Source organism: Papaver somniferum, chromosome 1 (genome assembly GCF_003573695.1).
Source record: "Papaver somniferum cultivar HN1 chromosome 1, ASM357369v1, whole genome shotgun sequence".
Classification (NCBI taxonomy): Eukaryota; Viridiplantae; Streptophyta; class Magnoliopsida; order Ranunculales; family Papaveraceae; genus Papaver; species Papaver somniferum.
In genome coordinates, this window is record NC_039358.1 from 233,350,417 (window position 1) to 233,376,357 (window position 25,941).

Sequence of the window (25,941 nt, forward strand, 5' to 3'; positions counted from 1 at the left end):
AGTATGTTGGAGTCTAAAATCCAAATACAGAAGGCTGTAAAATCAAAATAAAGGGCACTCTCCAAGTTGCACCCTTGTTCTTTTACCATACTTATCAGTTATCACAGACCCACAGCCGTTATACTCTTTGTTTTGCTAAGTCCCAAATTTCAAAAAAAAAAAATGCAAAAAGTAATATACATGAGGAATTACAAGAAAGGGAACCAAAAACTTAGCCACAAATAAAAACTGAACTACCTGAGAAAGACGCTGCTCACAGTCTCAAACATAAGCCATGGAACTAAATTACTTAAAAACGTAATATTCCATATCCGGCCTTTCTAAAACTCATAAAGTTTAAGACCTTCCCACATCTGCCACAAAGTTCATTTCCCTGAAAGCATGCTCATAATGAATAGAGTCGTAATGACTCCCCACAGCTAACCATCTTTGCCTGAATCTCCAAGGAATCGAATTACCATCAAAAGCCTTCACTGTACTAGCCTTATCTCGTCCAACCAAGGCCTTTTTGTGACTCCATTGCCATGCCCATTGGTCATTCAAGCAATGCAATCACTGCGTATGTCTCTGCAGAAAAACTTGGTGTGATGCCAAGCCCAATATTCTGAGCCCCAATGACGCTGCAATCTGCCAGGATTGCCAACTGATGCCCCAACGAAACATAATAAGACTTCATTAGGGTCTCGAGGTCTCCAGCTAAATTCAGCTGACGCTACCATTTTAACCCTCTGTGATCCTGAGGACTTCACAGGTGTTGTGCATAAAACCATGTTAACCTTGAGCACATTCCTGAAAATTTTGATCTTAAATTGGAACCATCTGACCTTTTCATTGTCGCAATGCACTTTATTTCTCAGTTTCAATAGTTCGCTGCTTGCTAGATTAGCAATTAGCCATAAATCCTTGATCATACGACTTCTTCCTCTAGCTGACTTAAGGATCAGGTAAAAATATGCTGGACTCGAATCAAAAATCCCTGAAATCCACCTCCAGCCTTTAGCACAGCCGTTAGTGAGAGCAGCTAGACCACCTTGAACATAGAAAGAAGAAAGTGAAACATCTTGGTAAACGAGACTTTCCACTCAATTGGGTACTGATTGGGTGTTTATCCATGGATGTACTCTTCTTTGTGCCAAAGAATATTTGATAGCCACAAACAACGGTGCATTCAAGGTAGGGCATCAAACACCAATCTGTCAGATAAAGTGCAGGTACATGCCAAACTATGCAGGTCCAGCTTCCAAGCATCAGATTTGTCATTCTTTATACTCAACTACTCGGCTGACTTAGAAGTTATGACTTAGTGTAGCAGTCCATTCTTCTTGTATCTTCTTCGACAGGTTTTGGGCAGAAACATTGAGTAACCCCTTAGGAAAGCAGTGGCAGCTACTAGATACTCTCTACTCAACAAAAACAACACCCAAAAAAATCTTCATTTAAATATCAGAGCCACTTAATAAGAAACTATTAGAAAAATGAACGAATGATCAACAGAGGGTAAAAAGATCTTAGTAGTGAAAACTCAAACAACGAAAAGAAAAGAAAAGAAAGAAAAGGTGAAAAACTTACAAAATTTAAGTAAAAACCAATCTAAGACAGTAACTATTGCCTGAGCAACACTTGTTCAATTAGAAAATCAGTTGTTCACTGACAATCTTAAAAACATAAGATCCCACAAACCTCAACAATCCACATGTCAGATGCAATCATGAAACCAAAACTTACGTAAAGGAGTTCGGCCAGGGCTGGCGTAAAACTGGATCAAGGGGATGTAACTGCGAAAGCAAATTTTGAAAAATAAATTAGCTACATTTGGTATGCATACTAAACCATGTAAAGTAATGACACCATGCACCATCCGAAAAAAGACTACTCTAATCATAAACACACAGTATACAGACACTGGCAATTACCTGAGATAAAGGAAGCATCCATCGATCCAAACAATTCTACTACCTCCTCAATTTTTCCATTCTTGCAGATTCTATCTAAAACTGTACCAAATGTAATTTTATTTGGATATTGACCAAATGATTGTATCTCATTGAAGATACCTTCTGCGACCTTTATTCTACCACCTCGGTATAGCCCAGCTAAGAGTATACTGTAAGTAAGTGTTGTAGGTTTCAACCCGTTTTGTTTCATTTTATTGAATAACAACATAGCTTCATCCAGCTTACAATTCCTGCAATACCCATCAATTAATGTAGTGCAACTGACAGCATTCGGTTCAAGGCCCCTATCCACCATCGAGTCAAATAGTTCCGCCGCATCTTGCAACCGACCTGCCAAACATAGACCGTTGATCATTGAATTATAAGTAATCCGATCAGGTTTTATATTTAGCTTCTCCATGTATCTAAATACCCCCACAGCATCATCTATGTTACCATATTTACAAAGTGAATCTATCAATATAGTAAAGGTTATTGTAGTGGGTAAAATCCCTTGATCCAACATTTCATTAAAATATCTTCTTGCTTCTTCCCATTGACCATGTATGCAATGACCATGAATCATACAGCTATAAGTTGTTACATCCGCAGAGATTCCTCTACTAACCATCTCGTCAAAGATTCTCCTTGCCTCGTCCAACCGTCCTGAATCGAAAAGCCCGTTAATCAAAGAAGTGTAAACAACTACATCGGGTGCAACATTCAGATCTTTAAGCATTTCAGAGAATAGAACCAAAGCTTCATCAACTAATCCTCCTTTACAAAGTGTTTCTATAGTCGCACAATATGTAACAACCGTAGGGCTGCATTTCCATTCAACCATCTTGTTTTTCACCTCAAGAGCATGATCAACTTTTCCAGTTTTAGAAAGCCCGGATATAAGAGTATTACATGTAATAGCATCAGGTTGAACACCCATCTCAGCCATTTTATCAAACACTTTGAATGCAAAATCAATCTTTTGTTGAAGACACAACCCTTTAATCAGTGTATTAAAAGTGGCAGTATCAGGATGATAACCCCTCTTTAACACCTCCCCAAACAAACAAAACCCATGATCAACTTTGCCTAATTGACAACAGCAATTAATCAAAATGCTCAATGTATATATACTGGGTTGTACCCCAACCAAATTCATTTTCTTGTACAACAAAATGACATCTGAATAGCATTTGATTTTGGATAGTGAACCAAATACATGATTAAATGTATGATTAGACGGCAAAGGCTTTTCTGAAATCAATTGATCGAAGTATCTCAAACCATCATCAAGCTTCTTAATTTTACCAGATTTACACTCGTCTCTCACAAAACTCTCAAGTTGTGATATGGTGCAACGATAATTTCTCACAAAACGAAGATTCATTTGTGTAATTTATCTATCAGATTCAGTGATTTGAAATGTTTGAGCGGGAATACAATGTACCTTTGATGATAAATCTGACTGAGTCTCCGGTTTTGAGTTACTCCATTGCCGTAGAGAGAGAATGGGGGGTTTGAAATATAACAAACTGAGTCTCCGGTTTTGAGTTACGCCGGTTTTTGAGTTAATTTGGGTTGGACGCGTGTCATTTTTACTTTATTTATTTATTATTTTTTTTTGATCAATATAACAAAGAATTTTATAAATAAAGAAAGATAGTACAATCAGGGGAGGAGAAAAGAAGTGAGAAAAAGAGGAAAAGATAACCTTGAGCATTTTCGGTTGACAACAAAAGTACCGTAATGGATACAAGGTAAATTTAGCCAAGATCCTAAACAATCAGACCTGCTCAAAGAAAGAGAGAACCTCTACTAACAATGATAGCTACTACCTATTAACTACAATATCCTAGTTATAGTGCAGATTCTGGTAAGTAATGCCTCTAAAAGATATTGTTGTAGACGTCCAATACAATAAGAGAGCCTTAATCTTCCTAATCAAAATTTCTTGAGAGTATTCTGAATCTTGAAAAATGCACTTATTTCTCTGTTTCCACACTCCCCAAACGAAAGCAAAGGGTAGTAATTCCCAAATAGTCCTGCCATTCTCGGTGAGCCCGCGAGCCTGTTGCTCGATAAACAAGTTTGTATCACTTTCACTGATAACCCAATCCCTATGAAATTCCTTCATGAAGAACATCCATACATCATACATTTCTGGGCAGTGAATGAAAAGGTGATCAATCGTTTCTTCATTTGACTTACACAAAATGCACCTATTTGCTAACTTCCATCCCTTCTTCTTTAGATTATTTTGAGTTAAAATAGCATTATGATGAATTAACCACACAAAGAAAGAAACTTTAGTTGGTACTAATCGTTTCCAAATTTGTGTAGAAGGGAAGATGATACCTGAGTTCTTCGCCAGCCCTTTGTAGCACGACTTCACCGAAAAGACTCCGCTCGACTCCCAACTCCACCTTCTAGTATCTTCCCCATTGCTTAATACGGTTCCCTCTAGAAATGAGATAGAGTAGCTTCCTCGTTAATCTCCAAATCCGTAAGTCTTCTTTTAAAATCCAAGTCCCGACTAATGCGCTCTTCTGAGTTGTTTTTGGCCAGTTCGCTTATCCAACTTCCTTGCTTTCTAGTAACTTCATACAGATTAGGAAATTTGTCCTTAAGCGCCTCTTCCCCTATCCATCTATCAACCCAGAATCGGATTTTTCTCCCATTTGCAACCTTGTGTAGAATTCCCAATTTGTATTTACCAATTCTGTTGCAAATCCCTCACCACAATCTCATGCCATACGGTTTCTTAGTTTTTTTAGCATCCCAAACATTACTGTCACACCCATACTTAGCCTCAATAATTCTTCTCCACAGTGCCTCCGGCTCATTTGAAAACCTCCACAACCACTTGCACAATAAAGCATCATTCATCACTGATACAACTTTTATGCCCAAACCTCCTTATAATTTACTATGACAAATTTTGTGCCATGCCACTAGTGGAACTCTATTCTTCCCATCATTTGTTCTCCAAAGAAAAGTTCCCATTTCTCTTTCAATCTTCTTTGCTACAGGAGGAGGAATTGTAAAAGCAGACATCAAGAAGACTGCAAGAAAACAGAGAACACTCTTAATAAGAACCAACCTCCCCCTACCCCCCATATTAAAGATACCTTCTCTTCCATTCTTCTAGTCTTTTCTCCACACTCTCAACCACATGGTCCCAAATCTTCTTGCACTTATATTAGGCCCATGCAGGCATTCCCAAATACTTGAAACGCAACTCTTCAAGTGCGCAACCGAGAAAATTTTCCACAACTTCGTCATGTGTGGTAGCGCCAATACTAATTGTTGTTCTTTTCATTAGATTTATACTAAGTCCCGCGACCAACTCAAAACAGGTTAAGATTTCCCTAATAGTAAGTAAGCTTTGAGCCTTATCTGCACTAAAGAGTAAAGTATCATCAGCAAAAAGCAAGTGGGACACTACGGGCCCGACAAGAGTTACCTTGAAACCAGATAAGCGACCGTTTTCTTCCGCTTTTGCAATCATCCGGCAGAAACCTTCCATGACTATGGTGAATAAGAATGGATACAAGGGGTCACATAGCCTGAGATCCCTAGAGCTCCTAAAATTAGCACCCGGAACCCCATTGACTAAGACGGAGAAGTGGGCATGTGATATGCAAGAACAAATCCAGTTCCTCCAAGTGAAACCAAACCCCATCCTCTCCATAACCTTTAGTAAATAGTTCCAATGCACCTTATCATACGCTTTCTCCACATCCAACTTCAATACCCAACTATCTTATTTTTGTTTCACTCAAGTGTCCATACATTCATTCGCGAGTAAGATGCAATAAGTAATTTGTCTCCCAGCTATGAATGCGCTCTGGGTGTCCGAGATCAAAACAGGAAGAACTTGTTTCAATCTTGTCGCCAACGTTTTAGCAATGATTTTATAATATGTATTTATCAAGCTAATCTGCCTAAAATCCTTAACCACCTCAACCGTTTCCTTTTTTGGTATTAGTGTGACAAAAGTATTACTTATCCTCCAATCTAAAGACCCTGTTACCTCGAAATGCTTCACCACCTTCATAAAATCCTCCCATAGAATCTTCCAGTACCTAGTGAACACCTCAATCAGATACCCGTCAGGTCCCGGTGCCTTGTTATGCTCCATTTCCTTAATGGTACCCAATATTTCTTCCTCAGTCATTGGCCTCTCTAGTCTGACATTGTCCGCGGGTGACACTGTTGAGAATTGAACATCCTCCGTGAAAGGTTCCTGCCCCCCTAATGTTCCAATTTACTATGTTTGCATTCATTTATAACATTTCTTACCCCCATTTACCACTCTTCTATAAGATTTAGAACTGCTAGGTAAAAGGTTACTAATATAACATGCTAACCTGTTTGACTCCCGCTGCACTTTTGTAGCGCTAGCAATGATTGGTGTACTGATAGATAGCTCCGAGCAATCCTCTTCCTGTGTAGCATCACCAATTACGCCTTCTTCAGTACCCATGAGTAGTAATCTTTCCCCCTCCAGTCCCTCGTCTAGAACTGCCTCATCTAGCTCTCAATTGCATGTTCTCTTTTCTCCCTCCTAACCAACTTTCTTTGTTTAGTTTCCCCCAACTGACGATTGACAATTTCATCAATTTCCTTCTCCTTTTCACCTTGTGGAATACCAAAAAGTGTCATAACTGATTGAAAAGCAAAAATCAATTGTTCTTTTGCTAATCGGTCTTCTTCACTCTCTATAATACTAATTTCAATACTGTTTACTTCTTCATTTAGGGATATTTTGCATTTCCTCCCCTCCCAAGATTGCTAATTAGCGTTTCCTTCCCAAAAAGATTGAAATTAGTGTTTCCTCCCATCGTCACATTTTCCATCCATTATTCAGTTAGCTGAGTAAGCACCTCTGTACGCGTGGCATAAACTGTACATGTGTTTCCTGACCTTCTTAAAATACCCTCCAGTACTAACCAGTTCACATACCCATCTGTAGCCACTAACCTAGAATCCATCACCGATTCCTCCATCACCTAATTTCTATCTGAATTTATCTTTAGAGTCTTCTCTTGACCTAATTTCTGTCTGAATTTCTCCAAAGACAAGATTGATAGCGAAACCTGGTTCGACGTAGATTGGAATTACAAGGGTTACTAAATGGGTTAGATTGAAATTACAAGGTTCGAAAGAACGAACAGAGAAGAAGTAGCAATTAGCTAAAAAATCGAAAAGGGTTTGGAGGAGAAATCAAAAAGAATAGCAAGGATGAGTATTTTTTGGTGACTTGGGAGTATGGGTTCAAGTATTCATGGATGCTTGCTGATGCTCAATGTTGTTGCTGCGATGCTCTTGTGGATTTAAGAGATGATGGATGATTTGAAGATGGGTCTGGTAGAATGAATGGGTTGAGTTGTTATGAGAAATTGATGCAGGAATTGAAGACTAAGGTTGAATTCGAGATGGATTTGAGTTTGAAGTGAGTGGATGTTATATTAAAGGGGAGATTTGGGTTAATAACAAATCCGACAACTGAGTGAAGAATGAAGGGTTTACTGGCGGCTATAAAATTGAGAGATGAAGATGCAGTTGAGTACCCAGGGTTCGATTAGTGAAGATGAACAAGATTGAGATGAACTTAATTAATTAATTGAAACCCTTGGTTGATCGCTTTGCATATAGTGGAATCAAAATAAACCATAATTTTCTTTAGATTGAATGGTTACATGAAATTGCAGATGAAGAATTAAGGTTTGGTGCCGAGATTGATTTGGGTTGGTGGGCGATTACAGATGGGTGTTTTGTTTTAAAAGGAGTTGCTGGTGATGTTGTGTTTCCATTGAAGATGCAGACGAGTGATCCGAGTCTCGGTTCGGAAGGAAGAAGACTGTAAATTGATTTAGATTGCGACTTTGATGTAATTTACCGAAACGAATGAGGGTATTTTGGAATTTTTGTTTGACACATGTATATATTTGCCACACGTGTATCTTTGCTGACTCAGTTAACTAGAAGTTGGATGGAAAATGTAACGACGGGAGGAAACACTAATTTCAATCTTTTTGGGAAAGAAACGCTAATTAGCGATCTTGGGAGGGGAGGAAACACAAAATAGCCCCTTGATTTATGTCACAATGACCTCCTTTCACCCTCTATCAATTCCCCCATGATTACACATATATGATTCCTCAATTTTAGCAGCCGGATCCAATCGATGGAGTGGAGTAATCAATAACGGCTCTTCTTGTACATCAATTTCACTAGCTTCTTCACTTAATTCCATAGGTAAATTATGGGATTGATCCTCAAGAATAGAAAATTGATTATAAATTATAATGGGAGAAGGACGAAGTTAGAAAAAAGAACCGCAAGGAGATGAATTTAGAATCTCTTTGAAACCATTGTTGATAACTAATCTTCTCTGGTCAACCAGATTTTGATATGCAAAAGACTGGTTTACCCTTGAGCCCAGAAGCGAGTTGTTACCGGAAGAAACAAATGGCTTTCCCCCAGCAGGCCTAGACCCATTTCTTTTTTCGGTCCGCGAGTTATAATCCTAGAGGTGTCACCATCCTTTCACAAAAAACCCATCAAAACAAAAGTAACACAAAAATCCCATCAAAACAAAATTAACACAAAAACCCCAAATTTAAATGTTGGTTTCATCATAAAATTTGATGAAACCAACATTTAAATTTGAGGGTTTTGTATCAAATTTTTAAAAATTTGGAGTTTTTGTATCAATTTTTTTACGATGGAGTTTTAATTGATCCAACATTTAAGTGGGGTTTTTGTACCACAAGTTTGGACACCTTGAATTTTTATGACTAGTTTTGCTCTTTTTCCGCCAAACTATATTAGCACTTGGACGGTGATTTTCACCGACGCCCATATAATGGCTTTTCTTTTGCTTTTCACTTTTCCATACATTTACCACCAGTTTCGATTGAGACTTGCTATTGTCCTGAAGACTGTTCGCATTGAATGCATTGATCAGAAGGGGGGTTGTCTGCTCCGACATGGACACCTCATTGTCTCCATCCGAGTCTTCCACAAAGGAATTTGAGATTTGTTGCATCTTGTGATGATTCAACTTCCTCCGTTCGATTGTTCACCTCCTCTACTTCCTTGTTTCTCACCAAACTTGTATCCATCTCATTAATGGTGATGTGATTAGTCTCTGCAGACTGAGCTAGTTCTTCCCTTACGTCTCTCCCCTGCGATTCGACCTCCAACCTGACATCCAACCTACTTCCCGAAGCTGCTACATATCTACCGGTTTCATACACGGGATAGATACACCCCTATGTGGCTGTGATATCCATCATTCATTGCTTCCACATCCTACCTCACCAGGAAAAACAGGGGATCCCTTTCAAAGAATGAACTAATGCAAACTTGACACACAAGCGGGGTATAATTTTGGTGTACAAATCCGGGGTATAAGTAGCATTTTCGCCTACTTCCAATAGGACTGTTTGCTCGAATAGTGTGTAAAAATTCAAATTGGTTACTCGAATTGCCTCCTGACGTGGAGGTTTCTCCTCCCTCCATTCTGATGAACGGTCTCTCTGATGTAGCCGGCGATTCAATGACTTGAAGCTGATCATCATGCCGTAATTCCTTGTGATTTGCCGGAGAGATGACAACAGAGCTAAAGTCCTCTTTAGCTTGATCTCTACTTGGATAAGCCAACCTTGGTGATTCTTGGTTATCATCATTGTAATCCTCCTTAAAATCAACTAAAGTACACATGATTTTATCCAAATTACCTGTTGGTATGACCTCTAATAATAAACTGATTTCCGGACCATCTAACCACATAGTCATTGCTACTGGTATTTCAGTTAGTTTAGCTTCAACACAAATAGTAGCTTCTGATAGCTTGAAAAAACCAGAAGTTGCCTTCGATATTGCTCGTAGCCATCCCCATTTGTTGACAATACTTATGAACGAAGATTCCGTCCAGAGATCCAAAGGTAAGCCTTTCATTCTTAACCAAATCAACTTCTGTGAGAAGATCTCAGATGTTTTATTAGTCCATTCCCCTGACCACTTCTGGAAATTGAGATTACTGAATTTAATGTGCATGCCTTTAATGCTAAGAATTTGATCTAGTTGAAAATCATTCTCGGCAATAAATAATGCATGAGCCGCATCTAACTGTCTTAGACTTATATTCCTTGTCCATCCCATTTGTTCCTTGATCGTACTTGCCTCTAGACGCCAGCCAGGATTCCATCTTCCTGTTGAGCAAATGATGCCGAAATCTTTTATCTCTTGCGCTGCTGATCCAGGGTTCCAAGTTGTTGAGAAATAAGATTTTGGCTGATTGTCTACACCCTTTGATGACACAGCACTAGCATAGTTCTTCTTTGCTAAACTGATTGAGTTGGACTTCTTATGCTGCAATTGAGGAAATTCTTTGAGCTTTGGTGGAGCTTTGTTCTTGTTGCACTTTTTTGTCACCACCAGTTCCAACTGAGATGCCCAATAATCCCATCCCCATCTGTCTCGGCCTGCCGGAAAGCAAAAACTTTTCTTCTTTCCGTTGTTGTTCGAGAAAAGGAATCGAGTAGCCCTAATGAACTCACCTCTTACATTGGATAGTCTTTCAAAAACCCATTTCCCTACCTGTTCCACACACTTCACCTGATCATACGGAACTAATGGTTTTACAAAATGATGTCTCAGAAAACCAATTAACACGTAGATGGATTCAAACAACAATGAAGCTGACCAGGAATATCCCTTCCCCTTTTCCGAAATCTCAATAAGAGAGTCATTACTCCTAGTACAAGTGAAGGATTTTTTTTCAATTTCGAATCTTCTAATCAAAGTAGCCATTACAAAAACCGAGTAAATAACTTGGAAGAAGAATAAGAACAAAGAAAGCTTTGACAATTCTAAGCTCTGTTTTCAAATACAAGTTCAAACCACCAAACATGGCCTAAGCAGCTTGGGACTTGTAGGAGTAAAATATCACACACGTTAATAATCAAGCGAAGTAAAGAGTACAATCTAAGCGAAGAGCATCGCACACAACAAAGTTGAGATGACGCACCAGATGATGTCAGCAAAGTCACGAGTAAAGTGTGAAGAACTGTGCGAAGAGGTACACTATGCGAAGATGAGCGATTGTATATGAGCGAATGTATCGCATAGTGATCCCGAAAATAGTGGGTTTCTTAGCTGTCATCCACTGTGTAAAATCCTATATAAAGAAGAGGGGTCATTACTTGCAAGGGAAGTTCTGGGGTGAGTCGGGCAAATAGATCATTGTAATAGTTGATCAATCCTTGTAATTCTATCTACATTTCATATAATAAGAAGATGATTACCTAAATTCTCATTTAGTGATAGTGGAATGTAATTGTCAGATTTATGACAACTACATTCTTGGCGCCAGAAACATATCTGGATGATAATTCTTGTTAATAGATATGAAATTCTTAGGGAAATTAAGGAAGAATCATAAGGGATCCATGAAGACAACACGAATCATACCAATTCAAGGAAGAGGCAGAGATATACAGTGCAATAACATAACTAGAGTATTAATTTCTGAGGCAGATTTTCAAGCAACAATAACAGGGAGAATTCATAAAAGAAATTACGAAGGCAAGAAGATAGAGACGGTAGACAAAGAAATTACGAAGGCAAGAAGATCCATTGGTAATTACTGTCACGGTTGAGCGAGAAAAAATTAGTGCAAAATATAGGGGATTTGAAGGATGGGCCATTGATAGAACATTGATAGATACAAGAAGTGCAGTTGATGTATTATTTTATCGCACATTCAAAGCAATGGGATATGAAGATGCAGAAATGACACCTACATCCTATAATGTTCATGGATTCAATAGAGCAATTACAAAGACGAAAGGAGAAATTGTGATGTGAATATTACTGGGAGAGGTTCAAACAAAGATAACACTGTGTGTGATTGACATTGAGCCACCATACAACATGATGTTGCGACGACCATGGGTACATGGACTAAAGGCCGTAGCGTCAACATTACATCAATGTATTAGATTCCCAATTCCAAGCGGTATAAGTGAAATCAGAGGAGATGTTAAGGTTGCGAATACTTGTGATCAAATAGATGTGCGAAATTATGAAGGGCGAGCAAAGAAGCGAAAGGATCGATGGAGAAAAGAAAAAGAACAAAGGAAAGAAGAGGAGTTTCGAATATAAATGATACGAGCGAAAGAGGGAAAGGGAATACCAGACGAAGAACCAACGGAGGAAGGTGGAAAAATTAAAGAAATTAAGAAACCAACACCTATGGGGGAACCAAAAGCGAATTTTACTGCAGCGTAACAAACAAAAGAAATAAACATAGGAACTGAAGAAGAACCAAAATATTAAAATTGGAACTAAAATGGATAAAGAAGAAAAGGAAAAAACGATAAGCATTCTGCGAGAATATAATGATATTTTCGCATGGAGTATGGAAGAAATGCCAGGAATAGATCCGTCTGTCGCATGTCATAAAATAGACATTAAGAAGAATGTAAAGCCGTTGAAGCAAAGGATAAGAAATATTGCAACTGATTATCATCCTAAAATAGAAGCAGAATTGCAGAAGATGCTAGATGCAGGAATTATAAGGGAGGCAAAATATCCAGAGTGGATAGAAAATGTGGTAGTGGTACCTAAAAAGAACAACGGAATTAGGATTTGCATAGATTTTACAGATCTAAACAATCGTGCCCTAAAGACAGCTTCCCTTTACCCGACATACCTCAAATGGTGGAATCAGCATCAGGGAATGATAGAGTCACAATGCTAGATGGGTATAAAGTCTATAATCAAATTCCTTTGGCAGAAGAATATCAAGAACACACTGCTTTCTTCGCACCAGGAGGTTTATATTGTTACACGAAAATGCCATTTGGATTGAAGAATGCAGGTGCGACTTATCAAAGAATGGTGCAGAAGTATTCGAAAAATGGATACATAAAACATTAGAAGTCTATGTAGATGATATGCTAATTAAAATCAAAGAGGCGAAAGATCGTGTTAATGATTTGCGAGCAATATTTGAACAAATGCGAAAATTTAATATTAAAGTAAACCCAGAAAAATGTGTAATTGGCGTATCATCAGGAAAATTCTTAGGCTGTATTATATCTAAGGAGGGAATACAAGTTGATCCGGAGAAGGTACAAGCGGTTAGAGATATGCCACCACCTGCGACAGTCAAAGATGTTCAAAAGTTAAATGGATTGATAGCATCATTGGGAAGATTTATTGCAAGATCTTCGGATAAGTGTAAACACTTTTTCAATATACTAAATAAGGGGACCAAATTTGAATGGACAATGGAGTGCGACAAAGCATTGCAGAGCATAAAAAATTATTTGGTAAACTTATCCATTATGCAAAAGGCGAAGCAGGGAGAAGAACTGTTATTATACCTAGCATCAACATCTCATGCATCAAGTGCAGTACTGTTACGTTCAGATGAAAGCGAAGAAAACCCAATATATTACATAAGCAAAACATATAACTCCGCAGAGAAAAATTATTCAAAAATTGAAAAGTTGATTCTCGCACTGGTATATGCATCATTCAAGCTTCGCATTTATTTTCAAGCTTACAAAATTAAAGTATCAACAAGAGTACCAATTGAAAACGCAATGAAGAATTCGAAGAGGTCAGGTAGAATAGAGAGGTGGGATGCACAATTAGAAAACTATGAGATTGGTTATGAAATTTTATCTTCACCAAAGTCTCAAGTTATCGCAGAGTTCCGTGCAGAATTTCCAATAGAAGAAGATGAATGCGTAGAAGAAATGATGGAGGTGGATGAAGAACATGGAAATCCTAATGATTTATTGACTGAGCGAAATCCAAACAGATGGGAGATATTGGTGGATGGATCCTCCAATGGAAAAGGAAATGAAATTGGTATTGTATTCATTTCACCAACAGGAGCGAGAATGGCTTAATCATTCGGATTGGACTTCGCATCCACAAATAATGAAACTGAATATGAAGCAGTCGTCCATGCATTAAGATTAGCAATTGAAATGAAGATTGAGGATGCGCGAATAACTAGTGATTCCCAGTTGGTAATTCGTCAGATAGAAGGCACATATAGTACTAATGAACCATCTTTGCAAAAATATAGGAAGTTGGTTATGGATTTAGCAATGCACATTCCAAAAATAAGTTGGAGACATATAGGGAGAAAAGATAATAGACTTGCATATGCATTGGCGTTCATACCATCAATGTTAGTAGATCCGGTTGCAAGGGATATAAAAATACAAACACTATTATTACTATCTATAGAAAAGGGTGAAGAAGTGCAAACAGATGTGATGATCATAGACGATACACAAGAAGAAAGTGTGAGCGAAGAGAAGGATTGGAGAACTGAGATACACTTTTATCTAGAGAAGGGAGAATTGCCGAGGAAAAGATTAGAAGCACACAAATTAAAGAGTCGTGCGGCAAATTATGAGTTAAGGGATGATGTTCTTTATAGAAGATCATTTCTTGGACCTTCGCTTAGATATCTTACGCGAAAGAAGGGAATTGAAATTCTAAAAGCATTACACTATGGCGATGCTGGCAACCATACTGGAGGAAGATCACTCGGATATAGGGCAAAAATACAGGGATATTACTGGCCATATATGCATGAAGATGCAAAACAAGTTTCGAGGAGATACGAATAATGTCAACGTCATGAAAAGAAGATACATGCACCTGGGGCTATGCTTAATACATCAACAAATGTATGGCCCTTTGGAAAATGGGGAATAGATATTGTTGGACCATTTATACCAGGAACGGGGAAAAAAGATTCCTAATTGTCGCGACAGATTATTTCACTAAATGGGCAGAAGTAAAAGCAGTTCAACATATTCGCGATAAAGACATCTTCACATTCATTTTTGAAAATATTATATGCATATTTGGAATTCCGGCACAATTGGTGTCTGATAATAGGAAGCAGTTTGAAGGCGAGAATATAACAATGCTGCTCAATGCATTCAAAATTCAAAGTGGCAAATCTACTCCTTTGTATCCTCAAAGTAATGGACAAGTAGAAGCTACAAATAAAACAATCGCAGACAACCCGAAGAAAAAGTTAGAAGGGCACAACAAAGGATGTGCGAACAAGTACATAATGTAGTATTGGCTTACAGAACTACAAGAAGAGAAGCAACAGGAATGTCGCCCTTCTGTTTGACATATGGAGTAGAGGCAGTGCTACCAACATAAGTTATCATCCCTACCACAGAGAGAGAAGCTTGGGAAAAGAATTTAAGTGCGGACTTGATCTTAACAAAATTGGATGATTTGGATGAAGTAAGAGAAGTCTCTTTGCAGCACATGGAAAATTATCAAAAAAGACTAGCTCGAGAATACAACAAGCGGGTTAAAATAAGGGAATTCCAACCAGGAGAATTAGTGCTACGCGAAATTCCAGTGTATCAAAAAGGAAAAGATGGAAAATTGGAGAAAAGCTGGGATGGACCTTATATAATAAAAAGAATAGTTGGAGAGGGAGCCTATGAGTTAATGGATTCTGAAGGACGAAATACAGGTCGTAAATTAGATCGACCTTGGAATAGGCAGTTCTTGAAAAAATATTATCCATAGCCACTAGCGAATTAACTCGCATGGATAAACAGTTAAAAGTCTGTAAGTTCATATTTTTGAACAAGTCTGTAATGCGAATATTTCGCTTGAAAGTTACGAAATTCTATAAAAGAAAAGTAAGACCTTGATACAAGGCTACATAAAATGGTATTTATTATCAGATTGGCTAGGAATCCGAATGTGGTGTGCACCCTAGTTCGCTCATATGCAAGAGGCAATATAGTAAGACCTATCGCACGTCATAATTGGAAAGACCTAGAAGGCATGACTCAAGGGAAGGCTACACCGACCCCGGAACTTGAGTTGTGGAGATTTGGGGTGAGAATAAAACGATAATTCCCATCCGGGAGAGATACCTTAAATTTTCAGTCTAAGATAGTAATCTTAGATTGAGAGCCTAAGGTGAGAAAGGTTCTCCCAAGGAGTGCAGAAACTGATCAGGGCACCGAGGTACACGGTTGAGTCAAGAGTGCCCGGGGCGTACCTTGCCACTCTTGACAAGTCATGACTATGATGCACTCAGTCCGAAGATACCCCACTTAGGGTGCGTTCTTGTTGCCATAAACCTTATCGGTAGTGTATGCGAGATTGCGAAATCAACTGGTTGTTGAATAACTGGATGGGAAGAGCCATAATTTTAACCCGATAGAGGTAAGCTTCCTTGAAGGGGCAACCAGAGGGGAAGATAAGGACGACACCCTCCATTAGGGAGCTGAATTGTGTCAAAAGACATAAATATCATAAGGCTTTTACTCATGGGAGTACTAAGACTTGTGATATTTATGCGACAAACCTGAAGAGGAAATAATACAAGAGAAAAAGATAAGACGAGATCAATGGGTCGATGTACTAAAATGCAAAGAGCGCCTGCGATCTCGTCGCACAAGAATGAGGCAAGAGAAGACCTTTACATAGAAAGGCAAAATAAGACCTCCCAAGTAAATTAAACAAACTAGTGATAAATTCGCACAAATTGTTTCTTACAAGAAAAATAATAAGAGGCAAGTATGGGAATTAAAACAACGATGTATTATCTTCCTTGCAACAAACAAATCTAAAAATACGAAGGTTCAAAATTCATCAAAATAAAGAAAGGAAATCAAGAATGCTCAACAACAACATCTTATTCAAAGTACTTTTCAAATCTTAGCACTAGGTCCAAGATTTTCAATTAGTATTGACTTCATCAGCAGACTTCTTTTCTTCTTGCTGATTTTCAATCTCAGCATTGGCCTCCTTAGCAAACTTCTCTTCTTCTTGCTAATTTTCTTCTTCATCTTCATCCTTTTCATCATCACTTAAAAACTCATAATCACTATAATTCAGGATATTCTTCATCCGCACTCACGTTACATACGGGGAGTTTTAATGCTAGGAGAGAATTTCTTAAAAGAATTCCGTCAATAACAGATTGGGCACTAGAATGATCTTTGCGAATAGCATCTCTTTCAAGGTTTCTAGCATTCATCTCTAAAAAATTCTTCTGGTATGCGAACCTTCTTTGTGCTCTGCTTCGAGAAGCAGAAAGAGAGATTTTAAGATTCCCACGAGATATTTCCAGATTCGCACATTCTTTGCGAGCCTTGGATAATTCAGACTTCAATTGAGTAACAACAGACTGGTGCGATCTTTCGGAATCTACAAAGAATAATAAATAGCCATAAATAAATAAAAAAATTAAATCAACATTGTGCGGAGAAATACCAAGAAATCATAATAAGGCAGTCAACTCTAGCTGACTACCTTGGAAGAATTTAGAAAGAGCAGGGGTATTGTCCTTATACTTTCCATAGCCTTATCAAATACATCACCAACTGAACCACTAAGGCGAGATCGAATCTTCTTTTCTTCAGAAGAAAGAGATTTGTTTTTTTTCTTAAGAACATCATGGCAATTCTTTAATTGACTGTATTGTTCTTGAAACTGATTCTTTTTCACAGAAAGATTTATACTGTTTTGAATAAGTTTCTCATTTTAGGATCTTAAATCTTTAAGAGAAGTCTCATACTGTTCCTTCAGTACACGAAGAGTTCGCGCTTGATTTTCATTTATTTCATGAAGAATTGAATACTGATGTGATAACATTGCTTCTTTCTTCGAGAAAGATAGCTTCTCCATAGAAAGGGTATGGTTTTCTTCTGATAAAGTTTGATGTAATAAATCAGCATCGCATGACAATTTAGAAAAATAGGATATTTGATCGTTAAAAAACTCAATTTTTTGAGTGAGATGGTTATTTTCATGGGAAAGATTGTTAATCTGATCAAGCGAATATGAATATTGATTATTTAATTGGCTAAGTTGAGACTGCAACTTCTCGTTATTCGCTTGAGTATCTTCAGCAAGGAATTGAAAGTCATACCTCTCATTCGTTCGCTTCCAGTTTAAATCTTAATAAATGCACGAAGAAATTTACAAAAATGAATGTATGCGAAGGAATATAGAATATGATAAATGACTCAAATATAATAATAAATACCTCTAAGTTTTTGATTTTCGTTGCGAAGAGTTTCAACATCCAAACTCGTAACTTGGAGTTCTCCTCTCAGCTTTTGTATTTCCTTCTCCAAAGAAAATTGTTTCTGTGAAAATTCCAACTGAGAACATCTATATTCAAAATGCTTTTCAGCTAGCATCATGCGACGATGAGAGTCCTAAAAGGGAAAAAGATGAAGTTAATATAACTTGGAAGTAGCATAAAAGAAGATAAAGATAAGGTGCGAAAGATAGTTACCAGAACATCTAGAGCAACATGGAAGCTCGGGTCAATTTGGGAAAGGATCTCATCCCTTGAAGCTTTATCAGCGGGAAATTCACATAGAAGCTTGCTTAAGGCAGAACAGGAGCGAAACTTGCAAGGATCATCAGTTAAATATGGGGCAGAGTTGATGATATCGGATAGAGTTTGAGCAGCAAGTTTTACACTATCCAAAGCTTTCTTGTTCAAAGGAAAAGAATTTAATAAGGAAAGAGAAGGAGTAGTAAAATCTGTTGTGACGGGGGATTTCTTTTGAAGAAGGTTTGGTTGAGAGCTAGAATTAATGGGTGAAGAAGGTTGATTTGCATGCGATGGATTCACAGAGGCAATAGGAGGAGTATTTTTTTATTCCTCGATTAAGAGAAAACTCCTTATTCACAGGAGACTCCTTTTCAAGAAAAAGTTCATCATAAGTAACATAGGCATTCTCATCTGTAAGACGGATTGTTGGTGAAGGGATAGCAGGAACATTATTATCAAAAGCTTGAGATGATGTAGGAGTAACAAGAACATTTTTATCAGGAGTTTGAATTATTGTAGGAATGATAGGACGATTAGTATGCGAAGGTTGAACTGTGGTTATATGGACAACATCTGCAGCACTAAAATCTAGAATAAAAAGATTTGAAGGGATTGGTATGGGCTTGCGAGGATTCTTAGCTTTTTGCTTCTTACCATCAATCATCTCAGAATCGAAAGCCTGCGAAAATAAAATAGATAAGAAATAGAGGCAACAATATTGTTTCAAATAGATTGGATATTTCTTACTTCTTTATTGTGCGAAGTCTTCCTCTTATGAGATTCTTTATTATCAATGTTTGGTTTCTTCTTCTGCGATTCTATATTTTCATTCGAAGAAGATTTGGGTTTTTGCATGATTTGAAGAGCGCTAATCGAAGAACTTTTCCTGCAAAAGTAGGGGGATTAGGTTAATAAAAAACTTAGATGAAAATGGTTAAAATCAATAATTATAATCATCATGAGAAAAGGAAACAAACTTCGATTCAGAGTTCATGGTGGAAGAACAATAGTAGAAGAAATCGGTGACAGCAGCAGCAGAGATGGATAATAACAGATGAAGATGAATAGCAACAAGAGAGAGAAGATAAGTGTAGAAGTATAGATGCAGAGAATAAAAAGAAGGAAAAGAAGGATTATTTACTGTTGAAAAACCCTTAAATAGGTGAAAAGAAGCAACCGGTTGAAGACAGTTCAAGCCGGTAAAAAGGAAGAAAATCGACACGTGTAGAGAGAAACTTGAAACCCGTGAAATTGTCGGTAAAGTAAAATGAAAAAAGACAAGCATGTGCGATTTGCAAAAGGGGAATTTCTCATATCGCTCACTCTGAAGAATAAGCGAAATGAGAAGAGGCACAATGTAGGAGTAAAATATCGCACACGTTAATAATCAAGCGAAGTAAAGAATACAATCTAAGTGAAGAGCATCGCACACAACAAAGTTGAGATGATGCACCGGATGATGTCAGCAAAGTCACGAGTAAAGTGTGAAGAACTGTGCGAAGAGGTACGCTATGCGAAGATGAGCGATTGTATATGAGCGAATGTGTCACATAGTGATCCCGAAAATAGTGGGTTTCTTAGTTGTCATCCACTGTGTAAAATCTTATATAAAGGAGAGGGGTCACTACTTGTAAGGGGAGTTATGGGGTGAGTCTTATTCAAGAAACAGAGAGAGAAAGTAAATTTAGGGTAAATAAATCATTGTAATAGTTGATCAATCCTTGTAATTCTATTTACATTTCATATAATAAGAAGATGATTATCTAAATTCTCATTTAGTGATAGTGGAATGTAATTGTCAAATTTATGATAACTACAGGACTAGAGTGAACTCAAACTCAAAACTACACGGAGAAAGCTAAAACAGTAAGGGATTCTCATGAAGAAAACCACTGAACACCAAAACCAAACAAAAATTGAAAAAATCTGGATCTTAACACCGAAAAACACACCCCACTAACCAAAGAGACTCGGACGCAAGGGGAAAGATCAGCCCTGCTGACCCGTCCTTGGACGTCGGAGAATATCAATTAGCACACTCCCAAGAAGTTTCAGACCCAAGGGGAAAGATCAGCCATGCCGATACGTCCTTGGACGCCGGAAAAGTTCAGGAGGCTGGGTTGTTCATCCATTTCCACTCAAAAGTGGTAGGGAGAGGAGAGAGAAATATTAAAAATTCAGGCTTGAATTTTTGTAATGACCTGTTGTTTACTGTATTTTTTTACGGATGTGTCCCTGAAGGAGGTGAAAAAACAACCCATCTCTGGCCATAATTTTTTTGATTGAGAGCTTTCTAAACAACTGATTTGAACTCAAAAAAATAACTGATGGTCACAGTTCAGCTGATATCCAAATGGTAAAAAGGAATGGGAACTGATGGCAAAAAAACAAAAGTGCATTACTCATGTCATCATCATGTGATTTTTTCTAGTAGCTCCTCAGAAATTCTCTGGTGTAATCTTTGAACAACAGCCATAGATCACTAATGTCCTTTTTGCCTGTTTTGCCAGATAATAAGCACACCTTTGTTCCAAAATTTGAAAAATGTTGCTTGCCTTGGGCTTGGAGGAGTGTTTCAAAGACAGGCGCCACATTTTCAAAATAATAAAAAAGAGACCATCCCCGTAATACAGCTCTGGCAAACATTATTGACCACCTTAATTTTAGCTGCTTCTGCAACCAAATCTAGGGCATATACCAGAGGCAATGGAGCTCAGAAGCTAAACTTGCACAACACACGAGCTTTAGAACAGCCATGTCTTAAAGCAAGTTTTAGACCAGCTTCTAGTCCCTTCAACATTTGATAAATATAATTTACTCCGGATAGTGGCTTTGCAGACTTATTGTATCCTCCGCATTCTCTTTCTTTGCTATAAAAACCATACACATGTACCCAAGCAGATTCTGCTTTCTCGCCTTTCTCTGGCAAAGTCAGTTTCCAGTCTTGCTTACTGAGATATGTGTCTCCATCTTTCAAAGATGCACGTGAACACCTCCAGAATCATGCCAAACAATGCAGGTCCAGCTTCCATACATCAGATTTGCCATTCTTTGTACTAAAATTTCTTGGCTGACTTATATGTTATAACTTGGCATAGCAATCAACTTGTGCCTTCTTCGACAGGATTTGGGCAGAGACGCGGAGTAATCCCTTTGAAAAGCAGTGTTGGCTGCTTGATACTTTCTGCTCAACAAAAACAGCAATAAAAAGTGATTTTAAACTATATACCAGAACCATTTTACCAGAAACTAATTTTAAAATGAATGAATGAATGGTCAACAGAAAATAAAAGATTAAGAAATGAGAACTTAAAAGATGTTATTAATACAAAATTCAGTAACTTAAAGGCAGTAACTATTGCCAGAGCAATCTTGTTGCAGTAAAAAATTCAGTCATTCATTGACAATCTTAGAAACATAGGAAAACACACAACCTCCAGCATCCATATGTAAGATGGAATCATAAATCAGAAACTTCCTTTAAAGACCTCGACCACGGCAGACGTAAAAATGGATCAAGGAGATTTAAGTATCATATCAAATTTTGCAATACATCAGCTCCATTTGGTACATTTTAAACCATGTAAAGCAGTAACACCATGTACTGTACCATTCATACAAAGCTACTCTAACAAACACTTGGAATAAGCCACTTTGTTTACGAGGATCTGTGCATCCCTCAAATGTGAGTTTGACTTTTGGACTCTCAAGTATATCTTTCAGAAAATTAACTAGAGACGTGTTCATCAGGATCCGGAAAATACTACTCTCATTGCTGAATAAAACTTAGATATGATGTATGTATTCTTGCGTGCAATGCTTCAGAATCAGAAGTAACCAGACAGTATGAAAACATTGAGAATAAGGACTGTAAAAAGAAAAATCCTGTTGGCTACCACACAGAGACTAATACTAAAAACTCACCCGCATGCAAGCAAAATTCAGAAGAAGAAAGTAAGAACACCCGCCTGTTGGAATGGTGATTCCCCAGGCAAAGCTTCCTAAGCAGCATTAACCTTAAAACTAATATTCTGGGTTTTACTATTGCAGCATGGTTAATAATTACTTTTCAACTTCGTGTGACCTGCCTGATATAATCCACATCTAGGGAACTTTTACACTCGAGCACCTGCATCAAGTCATTGGCGCAGATCCTCTGAGCTTGAGTAGAAATTTTCGAACCATGCAAATCGACTCTTGTCATACCAGTGCATAAACAAACAAACATACTAATGAAAAACAACAACAATATGATCTAATTCTTTATATACTATCTAGCCTGAAGTCTTAACCAATATTGTCAGCAGGAGAAAATTCAGGAGCTGTGTCTAGAAAGAAAAAAGCATTTCGGAGGTTATACCTCATAGCAGCCATAGAGGATGGTTGGCCCCTATGATATATCAGATTAACATATATTTCATCGACGTAATAGTAAATTATTACAAAATTAATTATGCTATTGCAGATTTGGGCTATCAAGATCTAGAACTTTATACTTTGGATGCCAATATAAGTAGGTCCATGGTCATGCGGTGCTGGCTACTAAGGTAGGACTTACTGTCTTTATTGTAATATTAATAAGACAAGACGCAAAGACTGCCAAAAAAAGATGCAGACAAGATTACAACAATCAGAGGTAAGAACAACCATATTAGAGATGCAAAACAAGATTACATTATTGCATACCAAATCGTGTGCAAAAACTAACAAAGAAAGATGCAAGAAAATGGAATATATGCGTGCCAAGTTCAAACTAGTTATGCACATTACAGATCCATGAGATAACACTTATAGCTTCAGCTGAAACACTTAAAACCCCGAGGAATTTTAAAAACCTTAATATATGTAAGCCTATGTGTGTACCTTAATCAAGCTTCTTCTGTCGCCATCTGAAAGAAATCCCCGCTCTGTTATAACTACTTTTCAATCACTGCAGCAGCTGAAATCCGTTCTGCCTAGATTTCTACTTACTGCACAAAAAAAATTAACACGAACAAACAAGAAAAGCAGTACAGTCCATTTCAAAATGAACGCAGTAAATTTTTCAAGAACTACCGAACATGATAACATCATATATGTACAAGAGCTATAAATTGATTACTCTAAAATCGTCCACAAATTACTAACACCAAATGAAGTCTGACAAGTATGGATGGAGTAAACAACAACAACACTCCATAACTCGTTTAACTTTGAGCGACACTACTGTTTCTGTATACTAACTACATTACAGTAAAAAGTGATGAAAGAAATAAAGACAAGTTTGATAGTCATACTACCAGTATCAAATGTTCGACCAGATGACTACTTTTACCCCAAAAAATGCTCCAAATTGTGATTACCACCTTCTTTGATGATAAATTGTACGGTGAAGCTCATAAACCTAACGCAAAGCTTCTATGACTCTAGTAGTCAATCAGTTGATTCGATCGAACATCTTCACATTCTCTTCTCCTAACGCTTTCAACGAAACAAAGCTACTCCGGTAACTAATCGTTTCAAAAACTTCCAAACCAGTAGTACCATCGTTCAGAAGCTCTTTAATACTTGAGGTTCTTGGGTCATAACTTAAAGCAGTTTTTTTATCATCCCAATATAAAATGTTACCGCTCTTTGTGAAGTAGAAAAATTGCGCAAGATTGTCATGTTGGATTTGCACGGTGCCTACCGAACTCCAATTGGACGAATCCTCTTCCTCCTTACTAGTATCATTATTCTTCTTGAATGACCATATATTAATTGTGTCATATCTTGCTTTGAGAACATAACACAAGCAGCCTCCTAAAACCTGGATTTGCTGGTAAAGAAAAGCCACAAATTTTTGGCCATTAGGCAGGGTAATGTAATAAGGCGGATTAGGAAGCAACCAAAATACCTCATCTGCCAAATTGAAGGCCAAAATTGGACCTTCGTTTGATCCCATTATTTGACCAGCTGACACTATCTTTCTTCAATATCCCTTGGTGCAACCAATAAACCTCTCCATCCACATTCATTCCCGGTGAATAAGAATTATTCGTTTGCAAGGAACAAGCAATCTCTCCTTTGTTTCTCCACCCACTACCAGCCCCAAGAGTGTATACCTGGACTTGTCCTGCTTCTGTATGTCCCTTCGATTCATAATAGATTCTAACTACCTTATACTCATTCGTCTTCGAGTTGTACCCAAATCCAAATACATTTCGACCATTCAAACAATTTCCACCACAAATTGGTAACGAAATGTACTCTCTAGTAACAGGATTAAAGATATAGAGAGGATCATCAAAATCCCCGAAATAACCATCTCTAGGTATAGATAAACAAATCAAACCATTAGATGAACCAATTATCACAGACTTAATCTTCTGGTATGGAGCATTACCACCAGATATCATAGATAACCAATAGGGTACTCTGCTAAAGGGTGGATGATTGATCTCTGAAATTCTAAGTTGTTGTTCATTATTATTATTGGTTTCATCATACTCTAGATAAAGAAGTTGGAATTTGGGACTTTGTAACATATTCAAGGAAATGAAACTTACCTTTGAATCTGAAGAAGAAGAAGAAGAAGAAGGGGAATTGAGATTAGAGATGAAGTAATTCCATGTCTTGGATACTAATCTGCATTCAAATAGAGATTCAAATGGAACCCTAGAAAATATGTTTAGTATGATATCTTCAGGAAGAACTCTCTCCATTGATTGATTTGACGGTGAAGAAATTGATCAAAGAAAATCTATCCAGAGAAGATGAAGAAATTGTTAGTTGCCCGAATAATCACGTATTCACATTTCAGTAGGGATGAAAAGGTTTGGCCGTGGTATCAAATTATCAATAAAATCAAAAATGATAACAGGGACCGAGAGGGGAAAAAGATCCCAAAACCGAGTCCAGTAGAGTTGGTTTTTCGGTAGGTCACATCAAATTTTTGGGTAGGGCCCACTATTGACCAAAAATGCTCACTGCCTGTCCGAATCAAGCTACGTTTACAAATGTGAACATTTATGGCTCTCACATCTACAACTCAATCATGTGGTTGATTTGGCTTGGGTATAACAATAAGATTTGGAACCTATCCCGGATCTTCAATTAAAACTCATACCAACCGGACAAACCCTCATGGAGTGGAACAAGAACAAATTTGGCCATCTTCCAACTATGATCAGAAAATCGACGACAAAGATAAAACAGGCTCAACATCAGTGTGCTACCCAATCGGGTGACGACCTGGAATTCTGTCTGGGTCAGGAACAAAAACTAAGAAGAGATCAAAGAGAACTACTACAATGTCACGCAACATACTGGCAACAAAGATCCAGAATCCAATGGCTACAATGAAGTGATCTCAACAAAACCTTCTTCCACACTCAACCAACCATCCACCGAGCATGCAACAATATACAACAAATTCATGACCCACAAAACAACTAGGGTCAATATGAAGGAAGATGTGGCTCAACTCATTCTTGACCATTTCTCCCAACAATACACAGCTCAACATAGAATCATAGATGAAGATCTTTTCATACATATCAATCCCAGATGAAGTCCCATACAAATGGACCTTCTTACTAAAGAGGTAACTACAGAAAAAATCAAATAAGCTTTATTCTCCATAAACTCCGAGAGTGCTCCTGGTCC

At 37.7% G+C, this 25,941-nt stretch overlaps 2 protein-coding genes across 4 annotated transcripts; both read right to left on the bottom strand.

Moving 5' to 3' along the window:
- Nucleotides 1–1,275: 1,275 nt before the first annotated feature.
- LOC113338589 (pentatricopeptide repeat-containing protein At1g12775, mitochondrial-like) lies at nt 1,276–3,433 on the bottom strand. 3 transcript variants are annotated; one of them, XM_026583976.1, is made up of 3 exons: nt 1,914–3,433; nt 1,726–1,775; nt 1,276–1,400 (listed from the first exon to the last, which is right to left on the bottom strand). In XM_026583976.1, exons 1-2 carry the CDS (start codon nt 3,319–3,321, stop codon nt 1,762–1,764), a joined length of 1,422 nt encoding a protein of 473 aa, XP_026439761.1. In that variant the 5' UTR covers nt 3,322–3,433; the 3' UTR covers nt 1,276–1,400; nt 1,726–1,761. The 3 variants fall into 3 exon arrangements, 1 of the variants encoding a protein (XP_026439761.1); XR_003354797.1 differs by having other exon boundaries at nt 1,283–1,400; nt 1,681–1,775; XR_003354796.1 differs by having other exon boundaries at nt 1,283–1,400; nt 1,570–1,775.
- A 20,298-nt stretch (nt 3,434–23,731) lies between these two features.
- LOC113272502 (F-box protein At3g07870-like) lies at nt 23,732–24,998 on the bottom strand. Its single transcript, XM_026522330.1, has 2 exons — nt 24,294–24,998; nt 23,732–24,112 (listed from the first exon to the last, which is right to left on the bottom strand). Exons 1-2 carry the CDS (start codon nt 24,996–24,998, stop codon nt 23,732–23,734), a joined length of 1,086 nt encoding a protein of 361 aa, XP_026378115.1.
- Nucleotides 24,999–25,941: the final 943 nt, after the last annotated feature.